Raw genomic sequence first — 18,421 nt, 5'->3', positions numbered from 1 at the left:
TTTGAGAAGAAATACAAATTATAGGCCATCTTTACCAATAAAGTGTTTTATTGTGACTGTTGAATGGTTCGCTATGAAAAAAAAAATCTCCATGACAGAATTGACAGTGCAACGATACCAACATTCTCGGCCAGTACTGGTCCCCGAAGTCTCGGCAGTAAAAAAAAAATAAATTCAAAAACATATATCGCCCCTCCAGCAGGGACCTGAAGAGAGAAAAAATAAGATTCTGTAAACAGTTGAGACAATGGGATTTACTGGAGAGTGAAAAATCTGGTGCAGCTGTGCATAGTAGCCAATCAGCTTGTTCAGTTAAGCTTTGGCAATAAAACCTGGAAGCTGACTGGTTTCTATGCAGAGCTGCACAAGATTTTGCACTTTCCACTTTTAGCAAATAAACCCCAATGGGACATAGTTCTAGTCTACCAAGGTTAAAGGGATAAACACATACAAGGTTTCATTTTCAAAAGAAAACCATTTCATATTTTTAGTATATTGTGTTTTTTTTCTTAGTTAGTAGTTAGCGATTGCAGTTGGGAATAAAGTAATGCTGAGATACGACACCGCCTTAAGAAGTCATAGGACCTTGTAATAATAGTCTTGATCATGTCACAGAGTAAGGAGTACAGTAAGTATTTAGCAAACTTCAAGCAACTTTGTTGACGCCTCTAACGAACACTTTGCTGCCAGTATGGGGATAAGAAACATATCTTAAAGCGGCACGGTCACTAGAATAAAATTTTCAAGGCAAAACATGCCTGTAAAAGAAGACTAAATACTTTTTTAACTGCCACTCTGATACTGAGAAATTGCACCCCAAAGCACACTGCAAAACTGACACTTGTCAACATCCTGGTGCCCCCCACTTTCCACTGTTTTGACCTGCTGACCTTAAGGTTGGGCCTGAGGGCAGTTAGTTTGTGAGATACATCTGACCACCTTCAGAAGTTTACAATCATACGTTTTTCCACTTTATTTGAGGAGAAACAGAATGTGTACTTGGGAGGATGATGTCACCCGTTTATCAAGGGAAGCTTTGGTGCAGCATGGAGATTGGAGCTACTCTCAAGTAGCCATGAAATAGCTGATTTCTGGTATTGCAAAGTATTTTGTCATAAAACAGCCAACACAGATTATTGTGCAGAGAAGACTCACGTATAACCTCCAAAGTGGGTCTGTACAAGAATGAATTGTACACAAGTTTCCTGTCTAATAACTGCCTGCAATCTGCTTAGATTTCTTTCAGATGGGAAGATTTCATCCTCTAAGATCACACTGGTGTATTCATATGGCTTCTGAAATACTTTCTATTTATTTTTAAACAGCATCCCCTCATAATGTCCATACCTGTTGTACCTGCAGTTGTAGTTCACCCATTTTAAGCTAGTTTTGATTAAACTAAGGCAGCCCATAGAAGCCTTTTTTTTTTATCCAGCAGGTTGAATGAAAAAAAAAAAACTTGGAGTCCCCCATCCACACATTCAAGGTTCAATCCTCCCCGCTGTGCAATACACTGATTGAGTGGACAGTTGTACAGAATACACTGTCAGGACGGTTGTACAGAAGTCAATTGGTAGATCAACCTCCCTGCCCATACATGGATCAGAATTTGGCCGGTCCCTGCTGAACCGCCTTAATTTCAATCCATGTAAGGCCGGCTTAACAGCTGTTGGTAGCCCAGAAAACTATTGTACGTGATATCACATTACTAAAAAGTTTGGCTTTATTCATTGAAATGCCAAGCCAATAAAATATCTGAAGTTTAAAGCCTTATGCAGGCCATAGATGGGTCGAAAATCGGCCGATTTTTCTTTTAAAAAATGAAAAATCGGTCGTTCAAGTGGCCGACGTTACCACCAATGGTAAAAAAAATCGGCCGATTTTCATCCTGTCTACAGCCGGCAAAAAGTGTCCCTGCAGAGAGCTCTGCTATTTCTTTGACAGTTCCTTGACATTTACAGAGGTTGCAACAATGTATCTATTTGTATCCATTTAGGATACAGATGTTTTTATTCGGAAACAAATAGATACAATGTTGCAACCTCTGTAAATGTCAAGGAACTGTCAAAGAAATAGCAGAGCTCTCTGCAGGGACACTTTTTGTCGGACTGGAATTCCTTTTATTTTTCATCCTTCTTCTTCTCCTTCTTCATCATCATCCTCCTTCTTCATCATCCTCCTTCTTCTTCATCTTCTTTTTCTTCATCATCATCATCATCCTCTTCTTCTTCTTCTTCTTCATAATCATCCTCTTCTTCTTCTACTACTTCATCATCATCATCCTCTTCTTTTTCTTCTTCATCATCATCTTCTTCTTCATCATCATCCTCTTCTTCTTCTACTACTTCTTCATCATCATCATCCTCTTCTTCTTCTTCTTCTACTTCATCATCATCATCCTCTTCTTCTTCTTCTCCTTCTACTACTTCTTCATCATCATCCTCTTCTTCTACTTCTTCATCATCATCATCCTCTTCTTCTTCTACTACTTCTTCATCATCCTCTTCTTCTTCTTCTACTACTTCATCATCATCCTCTTCTTCTCCTTTTTTCTTCATCATCATCATCCTCTTCTTCTTCATCATCATCATCATCCTCTTCTTCTTCTACTACTTCATCATCATCCTCTTCTTCTTCTTCTACTTCTTCTTCATCATCATCCTCTTTTTCTTCTTCTTCTTCTACTTCTTCTTCATCATCATCCTCTTTTTCTTCTTCTTCTTCTTCATCATCATCCTCTTCTTCTTCTTCTTCTACTTCTTCATCATCATCCTCTTCTTCTTCTTCTACTACTACTACTTCTTCATCATCATCCTCTTCTTCTTCTTCTTCTTCTACTTCTTCTTCATCATCATCATCCTCTTCTTCTACTACTTCATCATCATCATCATCATCCTCTTCTTCTTCTACTACTTCATCATCATCATCATCCTCTTCTTCTTCTACTACTTCATCATCATCCTCTTCTTCTACTTCTTCTTCATCATCATCCTCTTTTTCTTCTTCTTCTTCTACTTCTTCTTCATCATCATCCTCTTTTTCTTCTTCTTCTTCTTCATCATCATCCTCTTCTTCTTCTTCTTCTACTTCTTCATCATCATCCTCTTCTTCTTCTTCTACTACTACTACTTCTTCATCATCATCCTCTTCTTCTTCTTCTACTTCTTCTTCATCATCATCATCCTCTTCTACTACTTCATCATCATCATCATCATCCTCTTCTTCTTCTACTACTTCATCATCATCCTCTTCTTCTACTTCTTCATCATCATCCTCTTCTTCTTCTTCTACTTCTTCATCATCATCCTCTTCTTCTTCTTCTACTTCTTCATCATCATCCTCCTCCTCTTCTTCTTCTTCTTTCATCATCATCATCATCATCCTTCTTCTTCTTCTTCATCATCATCATCCTCTTCTACTTCTTCATCATCTTCTTCATCCTCTTCATCCTCTTCTTTTTGTCTTCCTCTTGCAGGTCACTGCTCATGCGCAGATTTTTTATCGGTAAAAAAATCGGCCGATTAGCCCATTATTGCCGCGAAAATCGGCCGCTCAGCCGATTTTTTTCCAACTTTCCCGATTAAAAAAAACAGCCAAAATACCGAAAAACGGCCGAACAAATAGCCCACTAACGATCAGAAAATCGGCCGATTTTATTTTCGGCCGAAAAATCGGCCGATTTTCGACCCATCTATGGCCTGCATAACTCCAAGTTCACTTTCACTTTAAAATAGTTTCTTTGGACCAAGCTGGCTCTAATGAACAATTTCCTGTACTAATTGAGGTGATTACTTTCAGCACTGCATAAACTGTATGTAGCATCAGCAACAGTATACAGCACCATGTTCCTGCAGCAGCATTGAGCTTTTATTCGTATAGAGCAGGGGTGTCAAACTGGCAGCCCTCCAGCTGTTGCAGAACTACAAATCCCATCATGCCTCTGCCTTTGGGAGTCATGCTTGTAACTGTCAATCTTGCAATGCCTCATGGGACTTGTAGTTTGGCAACAGCTAGAGGGCCGCCAGTTTGACACCCGTGCTATAGAGGATCTAACAGAGAGTGTGAGGAATCAGTGTCTAATCTAAACCAATACAAATTTCATGGTCAAGGATAACTAAGAATGGTTTAAACAAATGCAGGACTGCAAAAGGCAGTGAACATGCTGCCAGACTTCAAAATATAACTTGTTACTTTTGAAATGAAAGAGATCCTCATTGGTGAATATAAGAAATCCTAAATTGCACAGTGTGTACAGGAATGGCATTGTTGACATCATCTGATGCTCCTGTACTATTACAAGGGATGGGTACACAGCCTGTGTCACAGGAGCACACGGATCCCCCTATCCCCTTCTTGGAGTACATGCCCTACCTCTTGTTATAGTAGAGAAGCATCAGCAGATGCTGCCACTGTGCCAACTGTGTAGTTAAAGGATTTAGCAAACTTCTAAATATATTTTAAAATATAGCTTACACAGCCCCTTTAGGAGTGCACCAGCTGTTTAATTTCTCAGTAAAATGGACTATAATAACTATAAAAATCACTTAATTGCTTACTTTTAAAGGGAATCTGTCAAGGCACAATACGGAAGCTGCCATTGTGCCAAGGATTGTCATTCATATCACTACTACCGCAACAACCAAGCAAACATAGAGGTGCCAGGACATCTGACCTGCAAGCTTGTTCCAGTTCAGTGAATCATTAAGTAATGAAGCAAGAATGGGGAAGACAGCCGTGGAACCTGAAACCTGAAAACCAAGTCAGCAATGGCAGCCTCGAATATCTATCCTGACATGTTCCCTGCAATATATAAACCTCACCTACACATAGTCCCTTTAAAAATTAGTTGTACAATTATCTTGCATAACTGCAAGACCAAGAAGAATAAACAGGGATGGTAAACATGTTAATGCAATTTTCACCCCAATCTACTATTTTTCAGAAACTGAATCATGCGCATTCCTATTACTAATATACAATGTAAAAGTCATAGCATTTAAGGCATTTTTTGTACTGTTCATATAACTCTTCTTACCCCGATGGTCACACGTAGATTCCAACCCACAAGAGAAGAAATAAGACCCCAAATCCCATGAAGAGTGAGGCTACCAATGAGATCAGCAGCTCCTTGTACACGTCTCTTGTGTATTTTGTTGATGTCACCTCATATCTACAAGTATGCATTAAGGAACACAACACAGGAGAAAACCAAGCTATAGATTGTAATGAATGTATACGTTGATGTTCAAATATAAACAAAATCAACCAACTATTGTGTACTGCGAGAGTCTACCAGATTGCTCAGGTAACTGGTACAGTCTGTTGATCTGATGGATTAATATCTGCTAGAAGAGACATGTAGGCCTGATCTAGCCATCAAAAAATGTATTTTTATTGATCCATCTCAAGTAGTTAGGTCCCAAGGAGGCACTGTTGGTTTCTGCAGAGGTCTCAGTCCCATGAGTGCTTTGAAAAAACCATTTGATTAATAGGTTGTTAGTCAACTTTTCATCAAGATATAACGAGAAAGCTGCTGTGTTAACTTTGAAGGTCCTGACAGCTAGGCTGTGTGTCGGGTCTGTAAATTTGTCCTGGCCCAGTGACAGTAGCTTCCCTAGACCTTCCAGTAGCTGGATCCAGGTCTTCCCTTTATTATTTTATCTTCTGGGGGCATTGTGGGTAAACTCAAGCTTGTATCCCTCCCTAATAATGCTTATGAAAAACAGATTGGACCACTGCTCTAACCATCAGAGGAAGAAGGCCCTCCATCTTCCGCTGACAGGTCATCACTGGGTTTTGGGAGTTGTACTAAGAGGGTTGAAAAATAAGCCCCCTTTTTCCTTCCCTCACCTTTCTTGTTGTTTAATTTTCTTTTTTCAAAAGAGTCTTCCATTACTGAATCTGCAATGCTTATCTGTGAAGCCTTTCTTATCAGCGGACTCCTCCAGTTTCTTCTCTAGTTGAGGAGCAAGCAGCTGTTTTCGGTTGAACAGGAGGCCTGTCCTCCACTGAGGCATACCATCAGACCCTCATAAAAGTGATCATGTTATCTGAAAGCCCTCCAGTGGCTTTTAAAAACAATACCAAGTTGGAGGCTGCAGCAGCAGCAGCTGTGAGCCTGCCATAACCCCTTGTATAATGTGCCGTTTAAACAAAAAAAAAAAAAAAAAAAAAAACTTGTACCTTGGTGGATAAGGGGTTCAGCTCTGTCTTGTGTTTCCTGCAGGTGAGCAGAACCATCTTGCTACTGAATCATTCTGGAAGATGTTGGGGAAAAAAAACTGCAATGCTACTAAGATGCAAATGGTCAGTTGCTTCCTGCCTTCCTTTTTTTTTTTCAAACAACCAAAAAAAGTTCAGCAAGAGTACTACTTTGGGTATTAAAACAAAGATAAAAAGAAAACGGTGACAGTGTTATTTTAAAGAACATTATGGGCAACAAATTTCCTTTCAGTTTCGGATGGAGTAAGGAAGGGTTAAAGCCTCTGTTGATGTATGTCTGTATGCTGCTGGGGAGATTTCCCTTCACTTACTGTCTTGGAGAGGCATCTGGACAAAAGCCTCACAAAAGCAAGGGAAGTCCCCTCTTAACCACTTCCCATCCACCCCATGTACATAAATGGCCAGAGGGAAGCAGTGCAGGAGCAGGTTGGTGTTCATAAACTGCGCCCACATTTTAAGGTCGTGCATGCTCCCTGGGAGCGCGCAGCACTGCGATCCGGTGCCAGCTGTGTCCGAACACTGATCACTGTATGGGACCTTTCTGTGAGGTCCCAATCATGTGATTGCTGATTGGCCAATCAGCGATCACGTGAATAGTAGTAAGCAAGATGTCACTTCTGACATCATTGCTTACTGCATGTGAAATCTGGCAATGATCACAGAGGTCACGTGGTACAAGGCTATTCAAAACAGCCTTGTACCATGTGACAAGCTGTGACCAATCACAGCTCTCAGTATTTCTCCATGGCTGCAAGAATGCAGCCAGAGAGAAGGAGAAATGATTGCTTTTACAGCCTTTATGGGTGTAAAAGCAATCAGTGTTAAAAAAAACAAAACCTTCATCACCCCCCACAAGTAGTATGGTGACACTATGCTGTTAGGGTGACAGTATGTTAAAAAAAAACATAAATAATATAAAAAAAAAATAAAAATGTAAAAAAAAAAAAATTAAAAAATTATAATTTTTGGTTATAAACTAATTTAGGTTATTTTATTTTTCACTAAAAAGATAACCAAATAAATTTCTGTCTCAAAAAAATGCATATGGGTACAGTGTTGCATGGCCACGCAATTTTCATTCAAAGTATGATAGCGCTGAAAGCTGAACAAAATGAACAGGAAGGGAGTAAAAGTATCCGGACTTGAAGCGGTTAAACAAGTTTTTACAGGAACAAGTGTTCTCATTAGAAAATGTCTTTCTTCCTGTTCTGGTGACAGTTAAAAAAGGTGTATTTTTCATTCAATTCTGTCCCAGCGACAATGGTTACCAGGACAAAAACAAAATCTACCCAAAGAGGACACAAAGTAATTAAAACCTAGAACAGAACAGGGGTTCTAAGTCTTCTCCACTCTACAGCTTTGCCTATACATACATTTTAAGCCAAACCACCACACACTGTACAATATAAAACACAATTGTATGCTACACCAGTCATGCACAAGCAGAATATGCTGCACAAGCAGAATATGGTGGTCCAAGAAAAAGTACAAGCAAGTGTATGTAGTGACTGATCCTGAAGAACTACTGGAGACACCTAGGGGCCAAAGATATGAAATGCAAGTTTTCTCAAAAGAGAAGGGAAAAGTAAATATACACCCCACTCATATACACATATTCTGCTGTGTGCACCACTTGTCATCAAACTGATAGATCTTGCTACAGTATTTGTCTTCATTTGCCATATTTAAGCAACAACATTAAAACCAAGATTTTTTGGCAACTCTGCTCTGAATTCAGGACCAGTGTAGCATTTTTGGGCCCCCATCATCAGAAGCTGTATTAAGGGGACTTCACTGGAAGGTGTAACAGGTATTTGTAGGACTTTGTAGGGGTCTAAGAGAAAAACTTCAACCACAGATTCACTTATAATTAAAGTGGTATTAAAACTAAAACCCCAAAAATATTATATATTGCAGCTTTCCAATTAGATGTGGTGACTGCAGGGGCGGACTGACCATTTGGAAACTCGGGCACTGCCCGGGGGCCCGGGTCAGTAGGGGGCCCCATGAGATGCCCTTGGTACCTTTTTCATAGGCTTTTTTGAGTTTGGGCAAGGACACAGGGGCCCCATGATCCCCTATTGCCCGGGGGCCCCATGAGTTGTCAGTCCACCCCTGGGTGACTGCATTCGTTTTCTTTTATGCTGCTTCCCCTGGTTATCTGGCCAATAACACACCTCCTGTATTAGAGTGCCCGCACTTTGAATGGAGGAGCACAGGTGCACCTTTGGACAGCAGAACTGTCAGTCTGGAAGGAGGGTAATGTTGGATTTACTAGCAGATTTAGATATACTAACAAACGGAAGCCGAATTCCAGCTCTAACTGCAGTTAGAGCAACATTTTTATCCTTTGGGAGGTTTTACATAAATAAATAGGAGCTAATGATTGTAAGAGCCCCTATCAGTGGTAAATTGCCTCAATACTCCAACTGATACATGTATAAGAAAGATTGCTCTGTTGAAAATCAGACTTACTGGATAGATTACCAGATGAAAATAAAGGAAAAAAGGTTTAAAAAAGAAAATGAATGCAGTCACCACTTCTAAGAATTGATAAGCTGCGATATAATAAAGGTTTGCTTTTGGGTTTAATACTGCCTTAAAGCGTAACAATACTCCCCTCCAATCATGTGATGCGCTGTCCCAGAACTCCCAGCCTGGTCGCTGACATCTATGTGCGACTGGCATCAGGGTGCCAAATGCCAACCACTGTCATTTATGGACGGGGATGACTTGGAGTTATGTCAAACTGGGCATTGTCGAATTTGTACAGTTAGCTGCGCCTGCGCAACTCACTGTACAGGGGTGGACAGGCAGGTCCTGAAGCAGCATGAATGCAGAAGAGACAAAGCATGTCTCTTCTGCATTAAAAATCCTGCCTGTCTGCCCATTTTTACTTTCTACCTAAAGTTCCACTTAAAGTGCTGCAACACATTTTTTTTTTTTTTTTTTTAAATAAGAGGTCATAGTTTTACTTAGTGTTCTGTCAGGATCGTCTAATTCATTTGATGCATTTCTGCTACATTTCCCATAAAAAATGATGATTGGATCAAGAGAATAACAAATTAATCAGTTTTTTATTAGCCCAAATATTTCAACACAGATATGTGGACGATCACACAATTTTAGAATATGGCCAATTATGATTTGAGAATGATTATCTTCAGGGCACACCATTCTAGATGCTTAAAGCAGTATGAAGCCACCAAAAAAATGTAATAGATTGCAGCTTTCCAATCCTTAGACGTGGTGGCTGCATTTTTTTAGAATGTTGCCTTTATTTCCACCTGAGAATCCAGCCAGTAAGTCAATTTCCCTTAAAGTGGTAATAAACTTTCTTTTTTAAAAAATTGCTGACAGGCAGGATATTTATGACCGAAGGGACCCTATCGATCTCTTCTATCATAAATGCTTCCTCCTGCCTGTCAGCCGTCATGTACACTGAGCCACACATGCGCAGCTCAGTGAACATCTAAGACCTCAAATGGTGTCGCTGTGCGGGAGTGACATCATCACGGTGCAGCCATTCAAGAGGCCGAATGCACAGAACCCCGAAGGAAGACTGGGCAAAGATGGAAACGCTCAGGACCCGCCGGATCATTCACCGCACAGCGTTGGAGGACTCAGTTTGACAGGTAAATCTGTCATAATGTGCTAATATGAACTGCATATTAGCGGACTTTACTACTGCTTAACAGACCAAACTGTTTAAAGTGGCAGTTAGAGGGTTGACACAAACCATTTAACATTAACAGGGGCGCTTACAATGATCAGCTTTTATTTATGTACAACCTTTATCACACAAGGAAAAAATACTATTACTGTAACTGCTTAAAGAATGTTAGCTGGAATTTGGATTTAATTTGTTAGTCAACTCCATCTAAATCTGCTAATGCAACTAACACTACCCTCTCCCCAAACTGACTATATTGCTATCCAAGGGTATCTAAATTTCTCCTGCATTCAGAATGGAGAAAACCTGTTACTGGCTGGATCACCAGATAAAAAAAGAGAATAAAAAAAGCCAAAAAACAAGAAACCAATGCAGCTACTACACTAGGGATTGATAAGCTGCAATATATTACATTTTTGTTTTTGGGTTTATCAACACTTTAACCGCATTCCCGCCTCCCTATAGCAGATACACTGCTACAGGGCGGCAGGGGTGTGCAAAATCACGTATATATATGTGATTTTGCATTTCCAGGTAGGCGCGTGCACCCTACCCATGCTGCCATTCACAGCCGCGGCTGTCAATCACTGGGTCCTGGCCAGTGATTGCCGAGCACCTCCAATGGGGGGGGGGGGGGGGGAGAGAAGAACTGTTTGTAAGCAAAACAGTTCTCCTCCCTGTCAGCTTGTGCACACTGCTTTACAGTGAAGCACACACACACAGCCCCTAGTAAAACACACACAGCACACAGTTAACTCTTTGATTGCCCCTCGTGTTAACCCCTTCCTGCCCATTAGTACAAGGTCAGTGCTTTTTATTAGCAGTGATCACTGCACTGGTGTCACTGGGGATGTCAGTGACAAGTTAGTTCCCCCCAGTGTCAGAATGCCCGCCGCAGTTCCGCTATGAGTTGCTGATCACCGCCATTACTAGTACAAATAAAAAAATACCAGTATGTATACCGCCACTTGTAAACACTACAACTTTCACGTAAATCAACTAATTTACATGTATTGAGATTTTTTTTAGCAAAGACATGTCGCAGAATACATTTTGGCCTAAATTTATGACGAAATTTGATTTTTTACTGAACATGTTTTTGTCTCAAAATTGTCTTTATTTATAGTGCAAACAATAAAAAACGCAGGCAATCAAATACCACCAAAAGAAAGCTCTGTTCGTGGGGGAAAAAAAAGGATGTAAATTTAATTTGGGTGCAGCGTTGCATGACCACGCAATTGTCAGTTAAAGTAATGCAGCGCCGTAACGCAAAAAGTGGCCTGGTTAGGAAGGTGGGAGGTAAATCCTCTGGAGGGCAAGTGGTTAAGGAGAAGACACAAAATCTATTTTTTTTAAATGATTTTCCTCTCACTATCTGTAATATGGTGTAAAGCCACTTCACTTCCCCTGCCCTCCTGATAGATCACAACACACTAAAAGGATACACAAAGAACCAAGCTGTGAAAAACATCCCGATTGCCATTAGGACAACCGTGAGGTGCGGGAACACTGCCGGGTTCACCGGACTTGTATATCGGCTCATTGCTTCCAACTCCTGAAAACAGAAAATGGAAAGTTTGAGAAAGCAGATGAAAAAAACATACATTACTACAATCATATAACAAACCCCATTTTAGTCATTAAAACTGAATTCTGGGATAAGCAAATATTGTCTAAATACAAGATTCCTGTGTATTCTTCCTTCAGTGTGGATTCACACATGTGCGGTGTGGATTGAAGCTCAGGTTTCACAACTAATTGACACAGTAGTGGTTCAGATCAGGTTTAGATCAGGTTCGGGTCAGGATTTTATCCTGATCACAACTGATGACGTGCGGTTTAGAAACGGTTCCCATAGAAGTCAATATCCTGTAATCCGCACTGCTCAGAAATCGGACGTGCCTTTTTAAACCACACTGAATCCGTACCGGACGTATGTGAACAGGCATCATAGGAAGCAATGGTTTTGCACATCATGCAGATTGGATGCGGTTCAAACCGCGTCAAATCCACATATATGTGCTATGCAGTAATCCCGTGTGAAACTTTCCCTCTGTGCAGGAGCTTCCTGTAATAAACACCAGTCACTGCCGTCCCCTCTCCTTGTGCACAGTGACTGGTTTTGTCTCTGACCATTTCTGTAGTTTTCTGTAGGCTGCCTAAGTTTATGTATAGCTGAGTGATGATGCCATTGCTGCTTTTACAAGGCAATATCTGGATTTGCAAAGCCATTTGGTGCACACAAGGGGATTTATACCCTTGAGGAATATATTAAAATGTTGTACTATAAGTTAAACTTTAAAGCTCAACCAGCCAAATCATTTCACTCTGTTTTGGAATAGAGCAGGGAAGGATTGGAGCCTCTGTTTGATTTTTATTACATATTCCCTGTTTTGGAAATTTCCCGACTTCCTGTTAGAACAGAAAATGAGGGAAAAGCCTTTCAATGGGGACACAGATCAGAAAAAATCATATATATGTGTGGAACATCTGACAATGGTTTTATTGTTGTCTGTCCTGGTGTCTCGCTCCTACATTTTTTTCGACGTACTTTAAAATACTAAAGATGCTGCTGCCTCAAGTAAACAGATACCAAACAAGTTAAGATATAAAATCATCATTGCTTCCAGGTTCATTTGTCCCAGAAGAGATTGAGGAACGAATGGTCCTCCATCTCCTCTGTGGGAAGCCATTTAACTGCTTACCCCGACTCAGGGCTCCCTGGGGAAAAGGGAGAGCCAAGGAACCACCGGTGGTGGGGTGAGGTACATCTTCAGCGCAATATTAGGCTGTTATGGGATTGCCAAAACTGGTATGTTTGCACATGTGCTGTAAATTCCTGTGTGCTGAGGGGCTCTGCCAGGATCAGAAGGCTTGGTAGAGCCCTCCAGCACATGTGAGAAATACCAAACTGATGGCATCAGGGTGAAAGACTCAGATAGGTCAAACAAAGGGAGGCAAAGTTCCTCTTTCATTTTAGATGTCTTTTTAAGTTTGCTTTTAGGAACATGTTACATCCATATTTAGGGTGTAACATGCTCCTATACATACACTTCCATCCACCAGCGCTCTCCACTCTGTGACAGCAGGCAGGGGATCTTCACCCCATACCCACTGTCGCTTTTTGAAAACAGCATGGCTGTGCGGGGCTCCTCCCACCCAGCTGTGTCATTCATTCACTGTTTCCTTGCGGGACTTATATAAGCATTTGCGCCTGAACACTGGGGATGGGAAACTTTTTTTTTTTTTTACATGCTGTTCCTTTAATTTTTCTTGATTAACTTTATTGCTATCACAAGGGATGAACAACATCCCCTGTGATAACAAGAGCCATGACAGGTCCTCTTTTTGGAGGGATCTATTAGAGCCCATATCTGTCCTCTGGCCTCCAGTGCAGCCGATTACACACAGATCGATCTGATTGGCTGCTTTCCTAGCTGTTAATGGCAAAGCAAATGACCAACTGAAAGCAGAAGTGACAACATCCTCATTATCTCTGAGGTCACAGAGCGGGAGAAACAACATCAGTTCCTCTTTCACGGTTTATGGATGGAGATGCCTCTGGTCTGGGCGCTTCCTCGCTCTCTGGTGGGATGGAAAAGCCTGGGGAAAGTGATGGTGGGAGGGGCTACTGCTGCCGTAGAAGTGATGGAGTGGCTGCATAGCCACTCAAATCACTTCCACAGAAAACAGCATCACAGGCTGTAAGGCCTGGTTCACGCCTATGCATTTTTTGTGCATTTTGCAGAAACGCACTACAGCCCATTTACCCACCTCCCGTCCGGCCATTGTATATAAATGGCCAGACGGTGACAGTGCAGGGTTGGCTGGCCGTTTATAAACAGCCTCCCCGCCCCCTGCTTGTGCACGCTCCCTGGGAGCGCGCAGCACCACGATCCGGTGCCCGCTCTGTCCTCCGGACACAGTGAAACACAGATTGTCGTACGGGACCTCTCTGCGAGGTCCCGATCATGTGATCACTGATTGGCCAATCACTGATCACATGCAGAGTAGAAAGCAAGATGTCACTTCTGACATCATTGCTTACTACGTGTGAAATCTGCGAATGATCACAGAGGTCACATGGTACAAGGATATTCACAACAGCCTTGTACCATGTGACAAGCTGTGACCAATCACAGCTCACACAGTAGTTCTCAATGGCTGCAAGAATGCAGCCAGAGAGAAGGAGAAATGATTGCTTTTACAGCCATCACCTCCCCTCAAGTAGTACAGTGTCACCATGGTGACACTGTACTGCTAGGGTGACAGTATGTAAAAAAAAAAAAAAACGTAAATAATAATATGAAAAAATAAATAAAAATGTAAAAAAAAATTTTTTTTAATTATAATTTTTGGTTATAATAAACTAATTTGGTTATTTTTTTTTTAGCTAAAAAGATAACGGAATACGTTTTGGCCAAGATTTATGATGAAATATTATTTATTTGCAAAATTTTATAAGAAAAACACTTTTTTCAAAAATGTTGGACATTTTCATTTACATAGCAAAAAAAATAAAAATCCCAGTGGTGAATAAATACCACCAAAATAAAGCTTTTATCTGTTCCAAAAAAATGCTAAAAATTTAATTTGGGTACAGTTTTGCATGACCGCGCAATTGTCATTCAAAGTGTGATAGCACTGAAAGCTGAAAATTGGCCTGGACAGGAAGGGGGTAAAAGTGTCCGGAACTGAAGTGGTTAACACGGTTTCCTATGGGACACGTTCACATCTATGCCGCATTTTTGGAAAGGGTCAGGGACTATTTTAAACAGAACATGGTGCGTTTTTGGTTCAGTATACTTCAATGGACACGTGGCCGAATTGCATATAGTGCGTTTTGCTTTTTTTTGCCAATAGGCAAGTAATGACTTTGATACCACTTTGATGTGACTTTGGATGGGTGAGACATTGTTTTTTTTGTTAATAGGAAATGACAATTAAGTAGCATCAAAGTCACAACAAAGTTGCACCCATCCAAAGTCACATCAAAGTTGCACCCATCCAAAGTCACACCAAAGCTGCACCCATCCAAAGTCACATCAAAGCTGCACCCATCCAAAGTCACACCAAAGCTGCACCCATCCAAAGTCACAAAGTTGCACCCATCCAAAGTCACATCAAAGCTGCACCCATCCAAAGTCACATCAAAGCTGCACCCATCCAAAGTCACATCAAAGCTGCACCCATCCAAAGTCGCATCAAAGCTGCACCCATCCAAAGTCGCATCAAAGCTGCACCCATCCAAAGTCGCATCAAAGCTGCACCCATCCAAAGTCACATCAAAGCTGCACCCATCCAAAGTCACAAAGTTGCACCCATCCAAAGTCACACCAAAGCTGCACCCATCCAAAGTCACACCAAAGCTGCACCCATCCAAAGTCACAAAGTTGCACCCATCCAAAGTCACACCAAAGCTGCACCCATCCAAAGTCACACCAAAGCTGCACCCATCCAAAGTCACATCAAAGCTGCACCCATCCAAAGTCACACCAAAGCTGCACCCATCCAAAGTCACACCAAAGCTGCACCCATCCAAAGTCACACCAAAGCTGCACCCATCCAAAGTCACACCAAAGCTGCACCCATCCAAAGTCACACCAAAGCTGCACCCATCCAAAGTCACACCAAAGCTGCACCCATCCAAAGTCACACCAAAGCTGCACCCATCCAAAGTCACACCAAAGCTGCACCCATCCAAAGTCACATCAAAGTTGCACCCATCCAAAGTCACATCAAAGGTGCACCCATCCAAAGTCACACCAAAGCTGCACCCATCCAAAGTCACACCAAAGCTGCACCCATCCAAAGTCACACCAAAGCTGCACCCATCCAAAGTCACACCAAAGCTGCACCCATCCAAAGTCACATCAAAGGTGCACCCATCCAAAGTCACATCAAAGCTGCACCCATCCAAAGTCACATCAAAGCTGCACCCATCCAAAGTCACATCAAAGGTGCACCCATCCAAAGTCACATCAAAGTTGCAGCCATCCAAAGTCACAACAAAGTTGCACCCATCCAAAGTCACATCAAAGTTGCACCCATCCAAAGTCACATCAAAGTTGCACCCATCCAAAGTCACATCAAAGTTGCACCCATCCAAAGTCACATCAAAGTTGCACCCATCCAAAGTCACACCCATCCAAAGTCACATCAAAGTCAATACTTTCCTATTGGCAGAAAAACTGCAAAATGCATCAAAAACACAAAACAAGCTGGAAAAATGCATCAATCGCAACATGCAGAAGTGTGAAACTAGCCAAAGTGTGAAGGATGCCTATAGCTGTATAACCACTTAGAGGATAAGTTCACCTTTTGGACAAAAATAATAAATGCACATTTTTTTGCAGGTAAAAATAAATGTGCATTTATTATTTTTGTCCAAAGGAGCCTGGAAAGCATTGCACCAGTGCTCAGTAGATGGCTGATGCCATGCAGGTCTCCTGCAGACCTGTCAGAACATCTGCTTGCTGTATGGGATGTACGGACAAGCAGATATACTGACAGGAATCTTCAATGAACGACCATGGAGCTCCAGCACATAGTGGTAGATCATTGAAAACTACAAGCCCACAGTTGCTAAGGTTGTTGGGATTTGCAGTTCATTATTCAGGGTTTCTCAACCTTTGTTCATTCAAGGCACTCTTTAAAATTATGGATAGTCCTGAAGCACCCAATTCCAATCCATAATTTTAAAAGGGCACCCCATTCTACAATGTGAAAAACTATATGAATAGTTTTATATAACGCAGCAACATCCACACATGTAGGACACCCAACATTAGAGGGGATTTATTCTTCCAAAGCAAACACACTTTTGCACACTGGTACTGACTAGTATTCCAATGTTTCTCTTCTCCCTCAGTTTTTCTCCATCACTGAGCTAATGTGACCCCAGCACTGATGGAGAGGGGCAGGGGAGGGTCAAACCAGGATGCTGTGCAGGCAGCTGACATCCTCCTTATCAACTGATGATGTCATGGGTTGTCAGGACACCGGTGGCTAGAAGGTCGTAATGGTGTACAATGAAAGCCTGTGGCTTTGTGTGACTAAAAGGCAGGTTTGTTCCATCTGCTGGCTTATATAAAAGTTTGGGGCAATTTTTAAACAATTTGCCAAGGCACCCCTGAAGAGACTTCAAGGCACCCCAAGGTGCATGGGCACCCTGGCTGAGAAAGGCTGCTTTAATTCATGGAAGTCTGTGAATGAGTGACGCGGTCATGTGGGTGGAGCCCCGCACAGGCACGCTGTTCTCAAATTTGACAGATAGTAGAGGAAGACTTCTCCACGTACTACCTGTCAGAGAATGGGGGGGAAGCAGAACATGTTCCATAGGTAAACTCATCCTTTAAAACTCCCGGATGTCATGTGACGTCCACACCGGGAAATGATTAAAGGAAACTAGTTATGAGATCATCATGGAGGATGCCATTGCTGACCAATCCTTCTGGAAATGCCGATTCCCTGGCTGTCACACCGACTCCTGGGCTCCAGTCACATCTCTGCATCATCGGATGGCGTTATTTGAAGGAGCTGCTCTACACACAACAAAGAAACTCCTGCACCTTTATTATTTATTTATTTCAGGTACTTATATAGCGCCGTCAATTTACTCAGCACTTTACATATATATTGTACATTCACATCAGTCCCTAACCCTCAAGGGGTGTACAATCTAAGGTCCCTAACTCACATTCATACATACACATATTAGGGACTATTTACACAGGATCCAATTAACCTACCAGCATGTCTTTGGAGGTGGGAGGAAACCGGAGTACCTGGAGGAAACCCACGCAGGCACAGGGAGAACATGCCAACTCCAGGCAGGTGGTGCTATGGTTTGGATTTGAACGCCCCTAGTACTGCCAGGCGGAAGTGCTAATCATTTAGCCACTGTGCTGCCTTTATTTTGATGTAGCGCTTCACACAAAATGCACATCCGCCGGCTACACTGGGGTGCCGTGAATCGTACAGCAGGCGCAATGTATAGTTTTCGCACGTTCATGGAAGACACAGATGTGAATGGAGCCTTGGAATTCAATGTCTCCGGAGTCAGTGACCTGGAAGGAGGCTGGAGGAGGTATTATGGCACTCCTGTACAGGATGGTGACTCTGAGCAGCCAGGCAATGAGCATTTGTTATAAGGAGCTGAGTACTGGCAGTCTGCAATGTTCTGCCCTGACAGGGTGACTGTACAGGAGCCATGGTGGGACTGCAGAGGGCCCAGTGTCCCCGGATATGTCCCCTCACACAGAGCTCCCTGTATTGTAATATGAGGAAAGAACCCCATAATGGCCTCCACATACACAGCCCCCAAAAGACCCCGAAACCCCCTCCTCACCATCTTCCCGGTGACAGCTCTCCCGGTACAGCCACGTCTCTTCCAATCAAAACGGGGTCAGAGGTCACCGCACGGAAACCTGGGAGCGGAACCTAGTTGTGCGCATGAGCGCTGCCGGAGAATCCAGTCACCCAATCTCGTCCAATCAGAACGCGGCTCCTAGAAGTTTCTTTTTC

At 42.1% G+C, this 18,421-nt stretch overlaps 1 protein-coding gene across 1 annotated transcript; it reads right to left on the bottom strand.

Moving 5' to 3' along the window:
- Positions 1-30: 30 nt before the first annotated feature.
- On the bottom strand, positions 31-18,399 carry TMEM258 (transmembrane protein 258). Its single transcript, XM_089655040.1, has 4 exons — positions 18,246-18,399; positions 11,341-11,450; positions 5,036-5,170; positions 31-206 (listed from the first exon to the last, which is right to left on the bottom strand). The coding sequence occupies exons 1-3, from the start codon at positions 18,246-18,248 to the stop codon at positions 5,044-5,046; spliced, it is 240 nt and encodes a 79-aa protein (XP_089511166.1). The 5' UTR covers positions 18,249-18,399; the 3' UTR covers positions 31-206; positions 5,036-5,043.
- Positions 18,400-18,421: the final 22 nt, after the last annotated feature.

This window comes from Staurois parvus, unplaced genomic scaffold (assembly GCF_062004578.1).
Source record: "Staurois parvus isolate SC_StPar_1 unplaced genomic scaffold, SC_StPar_1.0 ptg000818l, whole genome shotgun sequence".
Taxonomy (NCBI): Eukaryota; Metazoa; Chordata; class Amphibia; order Anura; family Ranidae; genus Staurois; species Staurois parvus.
This window is presented reverse-complemented; position numbering and strand designations above follow the sequence as displayed.